Source organism: Nerophis ophidion, linkage group LG08 (genome assembly GCF_033978795.1).
Source record: "Nerophis ophidion isolate RoL-2023_Sa linkage group LG08, RoL_Noph_v1.0, whole genome shotgun sequence".
In the NCBI taxonomy this organism is placed as follows: domain Eukaryota; kingdom Metazoa; phylum Chordata; class Actinopteri; order Syngnathiformes; family Syngnathidae; genus Nerophis; species Nerophis ophidion.
In genome coordinates this window covers 23,483,215-23,502,546 of record NC_084618.1, presented here as the reverse complement: position 1 = coordinate 23,502,546, position 19,332 = coordinate 23,483,215, and the positions used below count along the sequence as shown (strand labels likewise).

Genomic DNA, 19,332 nt, shown 5'->3' with positions numbered 1-19,332 from the left:
AGTCTTGTTAGAACGTAGGCCTGCCGGCCTGTTGAAAATTGATTGGTCCTGATTGGCGTACGAATGGCAATTCAACCTGGTAAGCTGACCTGTTTTTGGGAGACCCTGATAAGGAAGTTATGATGACGATTTTAAAGTGGGACTGTGTATCGATATGGTTACCGTTTTCCGCATTTATGACGCGTGGATTCACTTTTGCTTTAGGATTGGAGAAAAAAAATGGATCAGGACTTCGCAGTACAGTGAACTTCGATGTACGAACTTAAAGGCCTAATGAAACCCACTACTACCGACCACGCAGTTTAATAGTTTATATATCAATGATGAAATCTTAACATTGCAACACATTCCAGTTTACTAAATTGCAATTTTAAATTTTGCGTGGAAGAATCATGCTAAAACGTCGCGGTGACGTCATTTTGTTCCAGCACCATTCACAGCTATAAGTCGTCTCTTTTCATCGCATAATTACACAGTATTATGGACATCAGCTGAATCTTTTGCAATTTGTTCAATTAATAATGGAGACATCAAAGAAGAAAGCCGTAGGTGGGACGCGGTGAATTGCGGCCGCCTTTAGCAACGCAAACACAGCCGGTGTTTCATTGTTTACATTCCCGAAAGATGACGGTGAAGCTTTACTATGGAACATAGCGGTCAAGCGAACATGGTTCCTTACAACATGGTTTCGGTGAGAAAATGGTGGTAATAAGTCGGCTTTTACCGTAGACATGAGCGGAGAGCTTGCGTTGTTCCTCCTGCACCTGTCAAAGAGGTAGCTGCGGACTCTCTTGCCTCCTCCCACCTGACGCCCCTGACCGTCAGATGCTTCCAGCGTGGAGGAGGGAAAAAAATAAATACAAAATCTCAGCCCGGTACCACCGGTCGCCTTCGCCTTGTCGAGAAACGTGGCTTCCCTCGGAGACACTGCCGGTCACCACACCCGTGGCCACACCCCTCCGGCTTTTTTTCCCCCCTGCTGTGCCAAATTCCATTGACAAAAGTGCCAGGTTTACGCCACTTTCTTGCCGCACACTATTGCTATTGGATTGAACCACACACACAAAGTACAGTGTATTATGCAGCGATCATTTCGAAAGATTGTGTTTCGAAGTTGGTCCCTTGCGAAAGGCAGAGATGGGTATCGCCACCACTCGTCGACTGATGCTGAAGAAAGGTGCGGGGCCGACCTTCAGGTTATACAGGTACGACCATATAATCTCACTAAACACTAGTAACACAATAAGCAGATAAGGGATTTTCCAGAATTATCCTAGTAAATGTGTCTAATAACATCTAAATCGCTCCCACATTTTTTTTTTCCTCCACTCTCACTTTCCTCATCCACGAATCTTTCATCCTCGCTCAAATTAATGGGGAAATCGTCGCTTTCTCGGTCCATATCACTCTCGCTACTGGTGGCCATGATTGTAAACAATGTTCAGATGTGAGGAGCTTTACAACCCGTGACGTCACGCGCACATCGTCTGCTACTTCCGGTACAGGCAAGGCTTTTTTTATTAGCGACCAAATGTTGCGAACTTTATCGTCAATGTTCTCTACTAAATCGTTTCAGCAAAAATATGGCAATATCGCGAAATGATCAAGTATGACACATAGAATGGACCTGCTCTCCCCGTTTAAATAAGAAAATCTCATTTCAGTAGGCCTTTAAAATCGTTTAATTTTCTCAAAACTTGACAGTGCTCCTTACAACCCGGTACGGAATAATTTTGGTTGTGCTTACCGACCTCGAAGCTATTTTATATGGTACATGGTGAAATGATAAGTGTGACCGGTAGATGGCAGTCACACATAAGAGACACGTGTGGACTGCAATATGACTTAAGTACACAACACAGATATTTTATATGTTCAATTGAAAATATAGAACATTACACACGGCGCTCAAAAATCTATGAAAATGTTTTAGTACGACTTTAGTAAAATATGAAGCCGCACCGCTTGATGGATTGTACTGTGCTTCAACATACGAGTAATATTATGGTGTGTGTATAAGGTAAGACATATTATTTGGCGTTTTGTTTTGCAATATTATCCAAAAGCAGCTTTTCTTACCCTCTGGTACTTGCTGATCTGTATTTGTGATCCGCATAAGTACTGAAAGTTTGTGCGCATCCGCATATGTAGTCCGCTGTAGTTGATTAGCTTCTTCTTTCCTCTACGTCTTATTGGACATTCATCCTCTGCTTTCACCATTTCTAATGTATATAGTAGTGTAAAGTTCTTACTTATATCTGTCAGTAAACTTGAAATGAAAGCGCTAAAACATACCGGTGTAGTGAGTTTACATTATTCACCCAAGGAACTTCAGTTATTACAGAGTTCCGGTCTGAAGGTTTGGCATTGTTATTGTTATACCATCCATCCATTTTCTACCGCTTATCCATCCATTTTCTACCGCTTATTCCCTTTGGGGTCGCGGAGGGCGCTGGTGCCTCTCTCAGCTACAATCAGGCGGAAGGCGGGGTACACCCTGGATAAGTCGCTACTTGATCGCAGGGCCAACACAGATAGACAGACTATTGTTATACCATGAATTGATTAACGTGGACCCCGACTTAAACACGTTTTTCAACTTATTTGGGTGTTACCATTTAGTGGTCAGTTGTACGGAATATGTACTGTACTGTGCAATCTTCTAATAAAAGTTTAAATCAATTAATCAATCAATACTAGTGAGCTACGGATGAGGAGATGCTGCTCCGTTATTGATTGAAGTAAAGTGTGTACAAGGTAAGACATATTATTTGGTGTTTTGTTTCGCAATATTATGCAAAATCAGCTTTTCTTAACTTCTGGTACCTGCTGATGTGTGTTTGGGATCTGCATAAGTCCTGAAAAATTGCGCACATCCGCCGTTGTAGTCTCTGACGACACCATAGTCCATAAGCTTCTTCTTCTTCTCTATCTTCTTGTTATGGGACATTCATCCTCCGCTGTTGCCATTTCTAACAAAGTAGTGTACAGTTCTTTCTTATATCTGTCAGTAAACTCACCATGAACGTGCTAAAACATACCGGTGTAGTGAGTTTACATTATTCACCCAAGGAACTTTAGTTATTAGAGAGTTCCGGTCTGACGTTTTCTCACGGGACACATTTCTGGCCTTGTTGTTGTTTCCGGATGAGGAGATGCTGCTCCGTTATTGATTGAAGTCAAGTCTGAATGTCATTAAAACAGTCAGCTCTGTCTTTCGACACTTTTTCCACTCTCGTCCTTGCACGCTACACCGCTATAACAAAGATGACGGGGAGAAGACGCTGTCGAAGGTGAGCCATGTAAAAAAGACCACCCACAAAACGGAAGCGACTGTCAGAAATCGGCTTGAAGATGATCTGTAAAACATCATCTATGCAACAATTTGACCAAAGAACCACCATTACATTAAAAACGTTTAATGCGCTCTACAATGCGCCTTAAAGACCTGACCAGAACCGCTCATTGGCTGTGCGGCTTACAATCCGGTGCACCCTATGGTCCCGGAAAATACTCCAGATGTAATTTTCTCTCTTTCAAAACGGGTTTTGAGTTTGCACCGTACTTCCCGACACACGTGGTGACAGACAGTCGCTTCGGAGATCCATGCTCTCGTTCCATCACGGCCCCGGGTCCAGTCTGATAACCTGAGGGGGCCTTGGGGAACGCACACAGCTGCACTCGCAGCAAATATGCAGTGTTTGCTTTCAGGACCTTGCCATCTCATCGAGGCTGCTTCCCTGGTACTGATTGACTTCTTGGAAACGCAGCATCAAGACATTTTCTGTAAATGTGGTAATGGGGAAATATTCTAAGCATGTCTGCCGCTGATTTACGAACCTTTGTCTTCGTTGGTGAAAATGGAGGCTCGGCTTCTAAGTACAAACCCCGTTTCCATATGAGTTGGGAAATTGTGTTAGATGTAAATATAAACGGAATACAATGATTTGCAAACCCATATTCAGTTGAATATGCTACAAAGACAACATATTTGATGTTCAAACTGATAAACACTTTATTTTTTGCAAAAAATCATTAACTTTAAAATTTGATGCCAGCAACACGTGACAAAGAAGTTGGGAAAGGTGGCAATAAATACCGGTAAAGTTGAGGAATACTCATCAAACACTTATTTTGAACTTCCCACAGGTGTGCAGGGATAATTGGGAACAGGTGGGTGCCATGATTGGGTATAAAAACAGCTTCCCAAAAAATGCTCCGTCATTCACAAGAAAGGATGGGGCGAGGTAAACCTTTTTGTCCACAACTGCGTGAGCAAATAGTCAAACAGTTTAAGAACAACGTTTCTCAAAGTGCAATTGCAAGAAATTTAAGGATTTCAACATCTACGGTCCATAATATCGTCAAAAGGTTGAGAGAATCTGGAGAAATCACTCCACGTAAGCGGCATGGCCGGAAACCAACAATGAATGACCGTGACCTTCGATCCCTCAGACGGCACTGTATTAAAAACCAACATCAATCTCTAAAGGATATCACCACATGGGCTCAGGAACACTTCAGAAAACCACTGTCACTAAATACAGTTTGTCGCTACATCTGTAAGTGCAAGTTAAAGCTCTACTATGCAAAGCGAAAGCCATTTATCAACAACACCCAGAAACGCCGCCAGCTTCGCTGGGCCTCAGCTCATCTAAGATGGAGTGATGCAAAGTGGAAAAGTGTTGTGTGGTCTGACGAGTCTACAATTAAATTTTTTGGGGGAAACTGTGGACGTTGTGTCCTCCAGATCAAAGAGGAAAAGAACCATCCGGATTGTTCTAGGCGCAAAGATGAAAAGCCAGCATGTGTGATGGTATGGGGGTGTATTAGTGGCCATGGCATGGGTAACTTACACATCTGTGAAGGCACCATAAATGCTGAAAGGTACATACAGGTTTTGGAGCAACATATGTTGCCGTCCAAGCAACGCTATCATGGAAGCCCCTGCTTATTTCAGCAAGAAAATGCCAAGCTACGTGTTACAACAGTGTGGCTTCGTAGTAAAAGATTGCGGGCACTAGACTGGCCTACCTGCAGTCCAGACCCATCGAAAATCTGTGGCGGATTATGAAGCATAAAATACGACAGCGAAGACCCCGGACTGTTGGATGACAATGGCATTCAAAGTGCAATTGCAAGAAATTTAGGGATTTCAACGTCTGCGGTCCATAATAACATCAAAAGGTTCAGAGAATCTGGAGAAATCCTTCCACTTATGGCCTGAAACCAACATTGAATGACCGTTATCTTCGATCCCTCAGACGGCACTGTATCAAAAACCGACTTCAATCTCTAAAGGATATCACCACATGGGCTCAGGAACACTTCAGAAAACCACTGTCACTAAATACAGTTCGTCGCTCCATCTGTAAGTGCAAGTTAAAGCTCTACTATGCAAAACAAAATCCATTTATCAACAACATCCAGAAACGCCGAAATCATCTAAGATGGACTGATGCAAATCATTGTATTACGTTTATATTTACATCTAACACAATTTCCCAACTCGTATGGAAACGGGGTTTGTAGCTGACATTTTGCACGTGACAGAACTCGAGCAGTGTGTTCCGCTTGCAATCAAATACTTCCTCCGAAACATTTTGGGACTTCCTCGTTTTAACCAGCTTCCCTAAAAAACCTTGGGGAAAGGGAAGTAGGACACTTTGAGGTAACCCGACAAACTGCAGCGCTGTGTAGCCGAGGTTTACCATTCAGCTCATCAGATTTCAGTTTGGGTTTTGGGCTCATGACTTTACACCAGGGTTCTCAGAGATGTTTTTTTGCGGCCCCCACTTTAATATGAAAGTTTAATGTTTTATATGAATGGCGCTTGACAGCGTTGTGTTATTTGGGTCCAAAATGGCTTTTTCAACATTCTGGGTTGCCTATCCCTGCATTAGTGGAAAAGCGGCAAATGAGTGAAAGCAACAGAGACGTTGCCATGGAGACAAGGCTTTTCTCACATGCCTGGCTGCAGTCAGTAATAACAGTTCCCGATAACCTGGACCAAATCAAACCGTTATTTGTTTTTTTTAATTTTTTAATTTGCATTGCCTCACACGAGGAACACTACATATATTTCGGATAACACTCCGGGAGCCGTCACTTTTCTGCGCTCGCTATCCCGGTACTTTCCCGGCTATTATCCGCCGTCCGCCATGTTGCTGTTCGGAGGAAAAGCGGAACGACACACATTGCGGAAATAACATTATTCTCCGTGCGTCGGCTAAATACAAACATATTCCACCACCCCAAACATGTCTTTTTCAAAGCCTGCAGTGAAGAAAAAGGTTAGTGATGAGCAAAGACATTTCCAGGAAAAGAGGGAGATGCAATATTCTTTTGTTGAGCACATCGGCACCCTGACGTGTTTTATTTGCACAGAGGAAGTTGCACAAGGGATAGAATTTGAAACGTCATTATCCAACTAGATATGCTGAGGAGTATGCAATACTTTTTTTTAAATAAATCTTTTCTTGCCGCCCAGCTTCACCCAGATTCTGCGTCCAGTTTCCCCCAGGTGAAGTGAGTTTGAGACCCCCACTTTACACATTTATGCGAATCAAGTTGCGACAGTCGGTAAAAGCATCAAAGTTTAAGCTGGAGCCACGGACCCAAAGCGTAACCAGGGGCAACAGCATTGGCAGACTTGGCAAATTATGTCAACATGAAGATTCCTTCTATTTTTTTTCTGTCAACCAAGATAAAACTTGCGTTGTCAGAAAAATACTTGGATCCGCACATTTTTTTTTAAAACAACCAAGGATGTTCTAATAAGGGTTTTATGCTGCCGATTCCGATCATCCATGAGTGAGAACGGTCAGTACCAAATAGTGAAGTGTAAAGTGAATTGTATTTACATTTAAAGCAGTGTGGGTGACACTGGGAGCAGTTGGGTAAGGTGTCTTGCCCAAGGACACAACGGCAGTGACTAGGATGGCGGAAGCGGGGATCGAACTTGGAACCCTCAAGTTGCTGGCACGGCCACTCTTCCAACCGAGCTATACCGCCCCAATACCGATTACGTTAACTGTAAATGTGAGGGCAATGGACATCCATCCATCCATTTTCTACCGCTTATGCCCTATGGGGTTGCAGGGGGCGCTGGTGCCTATCTCAGCTACAATCGGGCGGAAGGTGGCGTACACCCTGGACAAGTCGCCACCTCATTGCAGGGGCAATGGACATTTTAACAATATTTAAACTAGTTCCTTAATCTCTTTTATTACATGCACATTTATGAGCAAAACAAAGTCTACAGTACACAAATACGAAACAAAAGTAAAAACTACTATCTACTTACTACTCATTTAGATTAGAGACGTCCGATAACATCGGCCTGCCGATATTATCAGCCGATAAATGCTTTAAAATGTAATATCGGAAATTATCGGTATCGGTTTCAAAAATGTAAATATACGACTTTTTAAAACGCAGCTGTATGGAGTAGTACACGGCCATAGGAAGAAGTACAGCGCAGTTGAGACTCCCAGTCATAATTGCCAACCCTCCCAATTTTCCCGGGAGACTCACGAAATTCAGTGCCCCGCCTGAAAATCTCCCGGGACAACCATTCTCCCGAATTTCTCCCGATTTCCACCCAGACAACAATATTGGGGGGCGTGCCGGCCCAATCACATAATAGCTAAGCCTTTTCACACACACAAGTGAATGCAAGTCATACTTGGTCAACAGCCATACAGGTCACACTGAGGGTGGCCGTATGAACAACTTTAACACTGTTACAAATATGCGCCACACTGTGAACCCACACCAAACAAGAATGACAAACGCATTTCGGGAGAACATCCGCACCGTAACACAACATAAACACAACAAGCATTTTTTTTTTTGGGGGGCAGTTTCTTTGTTGGCATTGAAAATTGCAACATTACTTAGAGGTAGTTTGGCTGAGTCCGCTCTCAGTGCTGCTGGTGTGATCGCCAGGATTGCTGGCGGCTAAAGTCCAGCCGCAGTCTGGAGTGTTTTAGCTACTTCTAAATCACTAATCCTCGCCTCCTTGGCGACAAAGTGTGTTTCTTACAAGTATCATTATCACTGCAGGACGAGGAATAGCTTAACATGCTTCATTACACACCATAGCTCACTGGCGTCACAATGTAAACAAACACCATTGGTGGATCTACACCTTAACATCCACTGTAATGATACCAAGCATATCTAGTCAATAATACTATGATTACATTAATATTTTTTGGCATCACATCAATGTATATTATGTTTATAAACTTAGGAAATACGTCCTTGAACACATGAGGACTTTGAATATGTTCAATGTATGATCCTGTAACGACTTGGTATCGGATTGATACCCAAATTTGTGGTATCATCCAAAACTAATGTATTGTATCGAACAGAAGAATAAGGGATTTTTACAGTTTAACAGGAGTGTAGATAGAATATGTTAAAAGCGAAAGTACACAGATATTAACAGTAAATTAATAAGTAGATTAATAATTCATTTTCTACCACTTGTCCTTAATAATGTTGACAAAATAATAGAAAGGAAAATGACACAATATGTTACTGCTTACAGCAGCTACATTTACAGATGTAGCGACTTTCGTCAGTTTCAATGGAAACTGTTTAATGTTAAACTTTTTATTTGTAGAAGAAAGTTTTTTTCATTTTATTTAATCAAAGCAACAACTTGAGGCAGTTTAATGTGGATTAACGTGGGCAGAATTATTATAGTGTTCCCAATGTTAAAAGGATAAAGCCATTGTTTACAAATTTAGTAAATAAATAACCCAAAAATGTATATTTTGTTGATTTCTTACTGTACCGAAAATGAACCGAACCGTGACCTCTAAACCGAGGCACGTACCGAACCGAAATTTTTGTGTACCGTTACACCCCTAATGGACACACTTGCATTAAGAAACATATGTTCAATGGACCCTAAGATTTTTTTTCTTCAAATAAAGCCAATAATGACATTTTTGTGGTCTCCTTTATTTAGAAAAGTACCGAAAAGTGTTGAAATAAGTTTGGTAACGGTACCAAAATATTGCTATCGGGACAACACTACAAGGAAGTGCTTTAAATGTTAAAAAAATATAATATTATGACCCCATTAAGTAGCATGGAAATGTAGTGATTACTGTCTTTTGAATTCCTTCAGCTAATATCTGGCCTTAGTGTAAAGCTGGAAGTGATCGGAATGCTCGGTAAGAAATGAGCGAAGTCGTCTGACGGTGCCGTCTGTGTGTCGCTGGCAGGATTTGATCTGCTTGGCTGCTCTTTAATCGAATTGACTTTCGGCCATCTGCTCGTGCCCGTACAAATCTCTCTAAGTTAATCTTGTGGGGAATGAGGTCATACATATTTATTCGTACAGTACAATACAGTAGTATCCGTTTGAATTTGTCCTACTTTGTCCTCCCCCCTGCTACTATCATGTGATTAATATTGATACAACTCAACGTTGCAACAGGGAGGAAAAATACAGAAATATTATCCTCATTATGTCTGGAGAACTGAGCCCGTGAATGACTTTTATATTTGTGTCCTGTGTCGTTTCCAACAGCACTTCCACGATGGCCGCAAAGCACAGCAGCACATCGAAAGCTCGTGGAAACAGCTGGAGTCGGTGAGTGACATCACCAGAGTGCAGCTGCCACAACACCATTCTGTACAGAACCCCCAGTTTTTGGTGTGATATACGTCTGTGAAATTAATGCGCCACCGTATGCTTAAAATGAGCAAAATATGTAAATATTACATGGTAGGAATATTGCTACAATAAAAATATATTCTTACAGCGTGTATATAACACGATGATGAGGGCTTTATGGGTGGAATAGAACGACTTTCATTGGCTTCATAGTTAGCTGACTTTTGCTAGTGTTTATTTATGACTTAGAATTACATATAAAAATACATTTAATTAGGATTGTGAATGATAGGCAACGTTTAAAAAAACAAAGTGTGTAGTGAACCTTTATTGGGGACTGCGCTTTGTTTTTTTTGAAGTAATTCACAATCCTTATGTAAATATGTCTTTTTATATGCATTCTAAGTCATAAATAAACGCTAGCAAAAGTCAGCTAACTATGAAGCCAATGGAAGTGGTTCTATTCCGCGTATAAAGCACTCTTACAAACATTTGTGTAGTGCAGGGGTAGGGAACCTATGGCTCTAGAGCCAGATGTGGATTTTTTGATGACTGCATCAGGCTCTCAGATAAAACTTAGCAGACATTGCTTAACACGAGAAGTAATTAATAATTCCGCTGGTAATCACAGTGTTAAAAATAACGTTCAAATGATAAATCATTCTCATGCATTTTAATCCAACCATCCGTTTTCTATCGCTCCTGTCCAAGATGTCGCATTAATGGTAAGAAGAATTGTATTTATTATGTTATTAAAAAGAATAAGGGACTTATTATACTCTAAAAATGTGGGTCTTAAAAATGCAAGCATTTAGTTGTATTCGGTGTTAAAAAAAATATTATATGGCTCTCACGGAAATACATTTTGAAATATTCTCAGCAAAAAAGGTTCCCAACCCCTGGTGTAGTGGTTTGTTGGATTGATTTAAAAAAAAAAAAAAAAAAAAAAAGAGAGAATCGATTCTGAATCGCACAACGTATTCGAATCGATTTTTTTCCCACACCTCTAATATATACATATATGTGTATATATATGTTTGAGTTTTGTCTCTCTTAGAATTAAGAATGTCGAGCAAAGCGAGACCAGCTTACTAGTAAATAGAGGCAGCTTACTGGTAAGTGCTGCTATTTGAGCTATTTTTACAACAGGCCAGCGGGCGACTCATCTGGTCCTTACGGGCTACCTCAGAGGTTCGGGAACTTTTTTGGCAGAGAGAGCCATGAGAACCAAATATTTCAAAATGTGTATCCGTGAGAGCCATATAATATTTTTTCGCACTGAATACAACTAATTGCGTGCATTTTGAAGTATATGACCAACATTTTTTGAGTATAATAAGTCTCTTATTATTTTTAATAACATTGTCCAGGGTGTACCCCGCCTACCGCCCGAATGCAGCTGAGATAGGCTCCAGCAACCACAAAAGGGACAAGCAGTAGGAAATGGATGGATGGATGGATGGATGTTTTTCTGAAGCTAACCAATAATAAATAAAATACTTCTTACCATTAATGCGACTTGTTGAACAGGTGCGGTAGAAAACGGATGGATGGATGGATTAAAATGCATGAGAATGTTATATATTTATGAACGTTATTTTTAACACTGTAATCACCAGCGGAATTATTCATTACTTATCGTGTTAAGCAATGTCAGCTAAGATTTATCTGAGAGCCAGATGCAGTCATCAAAAGAGCCACATCTGGCTCAAGAGCAGGGGTGTCAAACTCAAATACAGAGTGGGCCAAAATTGAAAACTGAACGAAGCCGCGGGCCGAGGTTGAACAAATGAATCCTTTAATAGGGACCCAAACAAGTTTTGCATTGAATATTGACCAAGCAAAGCTTATATAACTTTATGACATGCCCAGGCTAAGACCGATTTTTTTATTTTATTTTAATCTTCTATTTTTTTCTCCCCCCCTTGTTTACCTGCATCTCATCTTTTTTTGTAAGGGGCGCTGGAAGCCGGCAGACCCGTCAGCGATCCTGTTCTGTCTCCCTTTAATGTTTGTCTGATCTTGAATGGGATTGTGCTGAAAATCAAATTTTCCTGAAGGAACTCTCCTGACGGAATAAATAAAGTACTATCTAATCTAATCTAATCTAAAATCGAATTTAAAATAATAATAATAAAAAAATATCAATGGCATATCAAATAAAATAAAAATACAAATTGAATGCCACTTTTCGGCGGCGGGTTTGAATTGGGGCGGGGTTTGGTGGTAGCGGGGGTGTATATTGTAGCGTCCCGGGAGAGTTAGTGATGCAAGGGGTTCTGGGTATTTGTTCGGTTGTGTTTAATTGTGTTTATGTTGTGTTACGGTGCGGATGTTCTCCCGAAATGTGTTTGTCATTCTTGTTTGCTGTGGGTTCACTGTGTGGCGTATATTTGTAACAGTGTTAAAGGGGAACATTATCACCAAACCTATGCAAGCGTCAATATATACCTTGATGGCGCAGAAAAAAGACCATGTATTTTTTTAACTGATTTCCGAACTCTAAATGGGGGAATTTAGGCAAATTAAACACCTTTCTGTTTATCGGTCTTTTAGCGATGATGTCAGACCGTGACGTCACCGAGGTAACACACCCGCCATTTTCATTTTCACATTACAAACTCCGGGTCTCAGCTCTGTTATTTTCCGTTTTTTCGACAATTTTTTGGAACCTTGGAGACATCATGCCTCGTCGGTGTGTTGTCGGAGGGTGTAACAACACTAACAGGGAGGGATTCAAGTTGCACCACTGGCAAGAAATCTGCCGCCAGACCCCCATTGAATGTGCCAGAGTTTCTTCACATTTGACCGGCGATGCTAAGCCAGACATGGCACAGAGATGTATGGATAACCTGCAGATGCATTTGCAACGATAAAGTCAACAAAATCACAAAGGTGAGTTTTGTTGATGTTGTTGACTTATGTGCTAATCAGACATATTTGGTTGCAGCATGACTGCCAGCTAATCGATGCTAACATGCTACACTAATCGATGCTAACATGCTATTTACGCTAGCTGTATGTACATTTGAAACTACATACCCACATTTAATGCGAAACAAACACTTACCAATCGACGGATTTAAGTTGCTCCAGTGTCACAAGATGCGAAAGTCCTGATCGTTTGGTCCGCATATTTTACCGGCGATGCTAAGACAGACATGGCACAGAAATGTATGGATAACCTGCAGATGCATTTGCAATGGTAAAGTCAACGAAATCACAAAGGTGAGTTTTGTTGATGTTGTTGACTTATGTGCTAATCATACATATTTGGTTGCAGCATGACTGTCAGCTAATCGATGCTAACATGCTATGCTAATCGATGCTAACATGCTATTTACGCTAGCTGTATGTACATTTGAAACTAGATACCCACATTTAATGCGAAACAAACACTTACCAATCGACGGATTTAAATTGCTCCAGTGTCACAAGATGCGAAAGTCCTGATCGTTTGGTCCGCACATTTTACCGGCGATGCTAATAAGACAGCCATGCTATGGGCCACTTCATTAGGTACACCCATGCTATGGCCGAATAGCATCAATAGCTTCAGTTTCTTCTTCAATTTCGTTTTTGCTATCTGCCTCCATACTCCGACCATCTGTTTCAATACATGTGTAATCTGTTGAATCGCTTAAGCCGCTGAAATCCGAGTCCGAATCCGAGCTAATGTCGCTATATCTCGCTGTGGTAACCGCCATGTTGTTTGTATTGGCATCACTGTATGACGTCACAGGGAAATGGATAGTGGTTTCGAAGATAGCGAAAATAAGGCACTTTAAAGCTTTATTTAGGGATATTCCGGGACCTGTAAAATTTCAAAAAAAAATTCAAAAAATACAACAAGCCACCGGAAACTGATTTTTATTGTTTTTAACCCTTTTGAAATTGTGATAATGTTCCCCTTTAAAGTTGTTTGTACAGCCACCCTCAGTGTGACCTGTATGGCTGTTGACCAAGTATGCCTTGCATACACTTGTGTGTGTGTATGAGCCGCATATATTATGTGAGTGGGCCGGCACGCTGTTTGTATGGAGGAAAAGCGGACGTGGCGACATGTGCTTTTACAGTCCGCCCCCAATATTATTGTCCAGGTAGAAATCGGGAGAAATTCGGGAGGGGCACTGAACTTCGGGAGTCTCCCGGGAAAATCGGGAGGGTTGACGAGTATGAGTATTAGTGGTGAATGCGGTGTTACAGCGGCGGGCCAGTTCTAATGTTAAATTGATATTGCCTCAGGGCCAAATTAAATTACACGGCAGGCCAGAGTTTGATACCCCTGCTCTAGAGCAGGGGTGTCAAACTCAAATACAGAGTGGGCCGAAATTTTAAAGTGAACAAAGCCGCGGGCCAAGATTGAACAAATTAACCTTTTAATAGATAGATAAATAGATAGATGGATAGATAGTACTTTATTGATTCCTTCAGGAGAGTTCCTTCAGGAAAATTAAAATTCCAGCAGCAGTGTACAGAGTTGAGATCAATTTAAAGAAAAAAGTAAAAAGTAAATAATGGGGGTTTAAAAGGAAACAAAATAGAGAAATATTACAAAAAGAATAAAAACAATGTGAATAACAATATAACAGTAAAATAAGAATATAACAAGACAAAGTAGGCAGTAGTGACCATGTTATGAAAACGTATTGCACTGTTAATGTTTTGCATCCCCTGTCATCCTAATACCCCCCGTCCCCCGTCCCAGAGAGGAGTTGTACAGTCTAATGGCGTGTGGGACAAAGGAGTTCTTGAGTCTATTAGTCCTGCACTCGGGATGAAGCAGTCTAGCACTGAACAGGCTCCTCTGGCTACTGATAACGCTATGCAGAGGGTGACTGGCATCATCCAGGATGCTCACTAGTTTGTAGGGACCCAAACAAGTTTTGCATTGAATATTGAACAAGCAAGGCTTATATAACTTTATAGTGACATGCAAAATCCAGTTTCAAATAATAATAATAATAATAATTAAAAAAATATCAATGGTATATCAAATACAATTTAAATAAAAATGTAATGACTCTTTTCTATTTGCAGCCTTCTGAGGTAAATATCAAAATACACTTTTTCCACAGGCTAATAATACATTTGAAAATAAAATAACAATGATGAATGAATCAAACATTCAAGCCTTGAAGTAGCAAGAGAAAGCACATGAATAAATTGTTAATTATTGCTCAGTTTGCTCCACTGATTTGTTTTACCACTGAATATGGAACAAGCAATAATTATATAACTTAATAGTGCAAAATCAACTTTCCCCCCCAAAAAAAACGAAAAAACATCAATGGTAAAATGAATAACATTTGAATAAAACATTTAATGCCTCTTTTCTATTTGCAGCCTTCTGAGGTAACTATCAACATTACATTTTTCCACAGGCTAATACATCTTAAAATAAAATAACAATGAGATGGGTGGGGGGCAGGGTTAGGTGGTAGCGGGGGGTGCATATTGTAGTGTCCCGGAATAGTTAGTGCTGCAAGGGGTTGTGGGTATTTGTTCTGTTGTGTCTATGTTGTGTTACGGTGCGGATTTTCTTTCGACATGTTTGTCATTCTTGTTTGGTGTGGGTTCACAGTGCGCCACATATTTGTAACAGTGTTAAAGTTGTTAATACGACCATCCTCAGTCTGACCTGTATGGCTGTTGAGCAAGTATGCTTGGCATTCACTTAAGTGTGTGTATAAGTCGCATATATTATGTGACTTGGCCGGCACGCTGTTTGTATGGAGGAAAAGCAGACTTGACAACATATTGTAGACAAAGCTAAAGGCAGTGCCTCATAGGCACGCCCCCAATATTGATGTCCGGGTGGAAATCTGGAGAAATTCGGGAGAATGGTTGGAAAATCAGGAGAGTTGGCAAGTATGAGTATTAGCGGCGAATGCAGTGTTACAGCAGCTCTGCCGCTGTATAGTACCGGCGGGCCAGCTCTAATGTTAATTTGATATTGCCTCAAGGGCCAAATTAAATTGCACGGCGGGCCAAATTTGACCCGCGGGCCAGAGTTTGACACCCATGCTCTAGAGCCATAGGTTCCGCACTCCTGGGCTACTTGGTGCCCGCAGGCACCGCGTTGGTGACCCCTGACGTAGTATCTAATGGGCGTTAAAGTTTGACCACTGCTGTAAAGTAATGACATTTTCATTATTTAACTCTCAAATCAAACCCAACCAATTCATCTGGAACACATTTTGCTGGGGTGGAAGGGTTCCACTGTACTGCGTTTATTTCCAGCGTGTAACACGCGGTGGTCACGGTCCACATGAGAGCAGATGCAGCACTTCTATTTGCTTTAGTGAAGAGCTTTCACAGAACACCAGTTCTTATCTAAAGGCCCCGCCCCCCTTTTCTGACGGGGGTTTGGGGGGGGGGGGGGTCTGCGTGACGGCCATGCATCGGCGCCATGTCCTCCTCGTCGTGTGTGTTTGCGTTCAATGATCTCTTTGTGCGTGGGGCAGACCGGCCCGACAAACTGTTGATTGTTCCAGCGAATGCGTGTTTTTCTGCACACAAATGGCCACTGTGAACATTGGTTTAATCTCCGGGTCATTTCGTGACCCGGGTTTGCGTACAGGACTGTATCTGAAACGCTGGCATGACGCATGAATATGCTCAGGAAAAGGTTAACAGCGAGGAAGAAGCGTTTCGGGCTGGTTCTGAAACGGTTACCAATGCCGCACGCTGTGATCCCTGATGAGCGTTCTGTGGTCTTTTCAGTGCAAAAGGAGGTTTGAGCGGGATTGCAAAGAGGCAGACCGAGCACAGCAGTACTTTGAGAAGATGGACTCTGACATCAACGTGACCAAGGCTGATGTGGAAAAGGTATGTGCTAGTCGCTAAAACACGCCTCTCTCCTTCAGCATTGCCCCCACTTTTCCCACTGAGGGCCGCGCACTGAAAGTTCAAACCACTTTGGGGCCATTTTGATAGTTTTCATTATCAAAACCAATATAAAGTTTTTGGTTTTTTTAACCTTTAGGGCTCCCCTCAATTTTAGTTCCAGGGACCCAAAAGGGTTTCAGTCATGAAAATATGTTCTTATTTTTTTCTTTTATTTAACGCTAAATCTCAATATGAACTTCAGGTATAAACAGATTCCTTTATTGTCATTATAAATAATATATTCAGTTTAAAGCACAAAGTGAACGTACACACACAAAAAAAAACAACAAACACTTCACATATTAAGTATATCTTTTGATATGAAGATAAAACCGTTTTTTATGCTTTTGTTGTCACAGAAAACCCTGATTTTTATGGTAAAAACACAAAATAATCCGTCAATATTTCATAATATCTTTGACTTTGAATCATTATTATTTTTTAAGCAATGAGTTTAAAACAGACAAAAAAAATCCCATTAAAATGCATTATTTTTTACTTCCATCACTTAAATTTCTAGATCTTTCTTTAGATCTGTCGATCATACGTTTTTCAATCAATCAATCAATCATTCAATCAATCAATCAGAGTGTCTCAAAGGGCTGCACAAGCCATAACGACAATTGTTTTGGTATTTTTTTTTTTTATGCCCTTTTTGGTTTTATGCCCTTGTTGTCACAGAAAACACTATTTTTTCTGGCAAAAACAAAAAATATGCAATATTCCCCCACCCCCAAAAAATGTTCAAAGTGGAATATTTGATGTGAAGTAATTGGAGCCTTGGATAGGTCAATAATTCCTAATACCGTTGACTTAAAATCATTTTTATTTTTGAGCAATGAGTTTAAAACAGACAAAAAAATCCCATTAAAATGCATTATTTTTTACTTCCAACACTTCAATATCTAGATGTTACTTTAGATCTGTCAATCATACATTTTTCATTCATTCAATCAATCAATCAATCAATCAAAGTGTTTCAGAGGGCTGCACAAGCCACAACAACAATTTTTTGTTATTATTTGTTTGTTTTATGCCCTTGTTGCCACAGAAAACCCTGTTTTTATGGCAAAAACACAAAATATACAATATTCCCCCGCCCCACAAAAAAAGATTCTAAGTGGAATATTTGATGTGAAGTAATTGGAGCCTTAGATTGGTCAATAATTAATAATAGATTTGACTTTAAATCATTATTTTTTTTGAGCAATGAGTTTAAAACAGACATAAAAAAATCTTATTGCAATGTATTATTTTTTTACTTCCAACACTTCAATTTCTAGATCTTTCTTTAGATCTGTCGAGCATACGTTTTTCAATCAATCGATCAATTAAAGTGCCTCAGAGGGCTGCACAAGCCACAACGGCAATTTTTTGTTAATATTTGTTTGTTTTATGCCTTTGTTGCCACAGCAAACCCCGTTTTTTATGGCAAAAAACACAAAAAAAGCAATATTCTCCCACCCCCAAAAAATGTGCAAAGTGGAATATTTGATGTGAAGTAATTGGAGCCTTGGATAGGTCAATAATTCATAGTAGATTTGACTTTAAATCATTTTTATTTTTGAGAAAAAAATCCCATTGCAATGCATAATTTTTTTACTTTCAACACTTCAATTTCTAGATCTTTCTTTAGATGTATCGATCATACGTTTTTCAATCAATCAATGAATCAATGAATGAATCAATCAATCAATCAATAAATCAAAGGGCTGTTCAAGGCAAAACCACAATTTTTTGTTGGTTTTATGCCCTTTTTGGTTTTATGCCCTTGTTGACACAATAAAACCTTGTTTTTTACGGCAAAAACACAAAATATGCAATATTCCCTCACCCCCCAAAAAATGTTCAGAGAGGAATATTTTCTAGATGTTACTTTAGATCTGTCGATCATACGTCTTTCAATCAATCAATACAAGTGTCTCAAAGGGCTGCACAAGCCACAACGACAATTTTTTGTTATTTGTTTGTTTTATGCCCTTGTTGCCTCAGAAAACCCTGTTTTTTTCTGGCGAAAAAAAGTTTAAAACAGAAATAAAAAAATCCCATTAAAATGCATTCATTTTTTACTTCCAACACTTCAATTTCTGGATCTTTCTTTAGATCTGTTGATCATACGTTTTTCAATCAATCAATCAATGAATCAATCAATCAATCAATCAATCAATCAATCAATCAATCCATCCATCAATCAAAGTGTCTCAAAGGGCTGCACAAGCCACAACATTTTTTTTGTTATTATTTGTTAGTTTTATGCCCTTTTTATCAAAGAAAACTTGTTTTAAAATGGCAAAAACACAAAATATGCAATATTTTCCCCAAAATATTTAAAAGTACAATATTCAATGTGATATAATTGGAGCCGATGGTTCATAACAGCAGTGCTTTTGATTCATTATTATTTTTGAGCAATGACTGTTTTAAAGGAAAAAACAGCCTGCATAGCAGTTTTTTAGGACAGGATAGGATAGGTCTTTTTATTTGCACAAGTACAACAGAACTTTGTTTTTAGCACAAACCCGTTCAAGATGAGACAAACAGTGTACAGGGTTACAGAACAGGAACGCTGATGGGTCACGACAGGGCGCCCCGTAAAAGATGGGAAAAAAGGTAAAACGCTGGGGAAGGATGAGTACAAAAATACAATCTTGACTGGGCTCCTAAGGGGGCCCAGTCTGGAGTGGGGAAAAAAACTCCATAGCAACGCACATATACATATTTCAACGTACATCTCGAGATATCTAGCAACAGAGGGAAGGGAATGCAGGGTCATGGGTATTAGAGTCAACATTTCAACTTGT

At 40.2% G+C, this 19,332-nt stretch overlaps 1 protein-coding gene across 29 annotated transcripts in view; it reads left to right on the top strand.

Moving 5' to 3' along the window:
• Positions 1-19,332, top strand: part of LOC133557521 (formin-binding protein 1) — a 204,771-nt gene that overhangs the window by 88,988 nt on the left and 96,451 nt on the right. For all 29 annotated transcript variants that reach the window (XM_061908016.1, XM_061908032.1, XM_061908028.1 and 26 more), the window contains exons 5-6: positions 9,554-9,616; positions 16,367-16,471. In XM_061908016.1, coding sequence (XP_061764000.1) covers positions 9,554-9,616; positions 16,367-16,471 — 168 coding nt within the window. The remainder of the gene's footprint in view (positions 1-9,553; positions 9,617-16,366; positions 16,472-19,332) is intronic.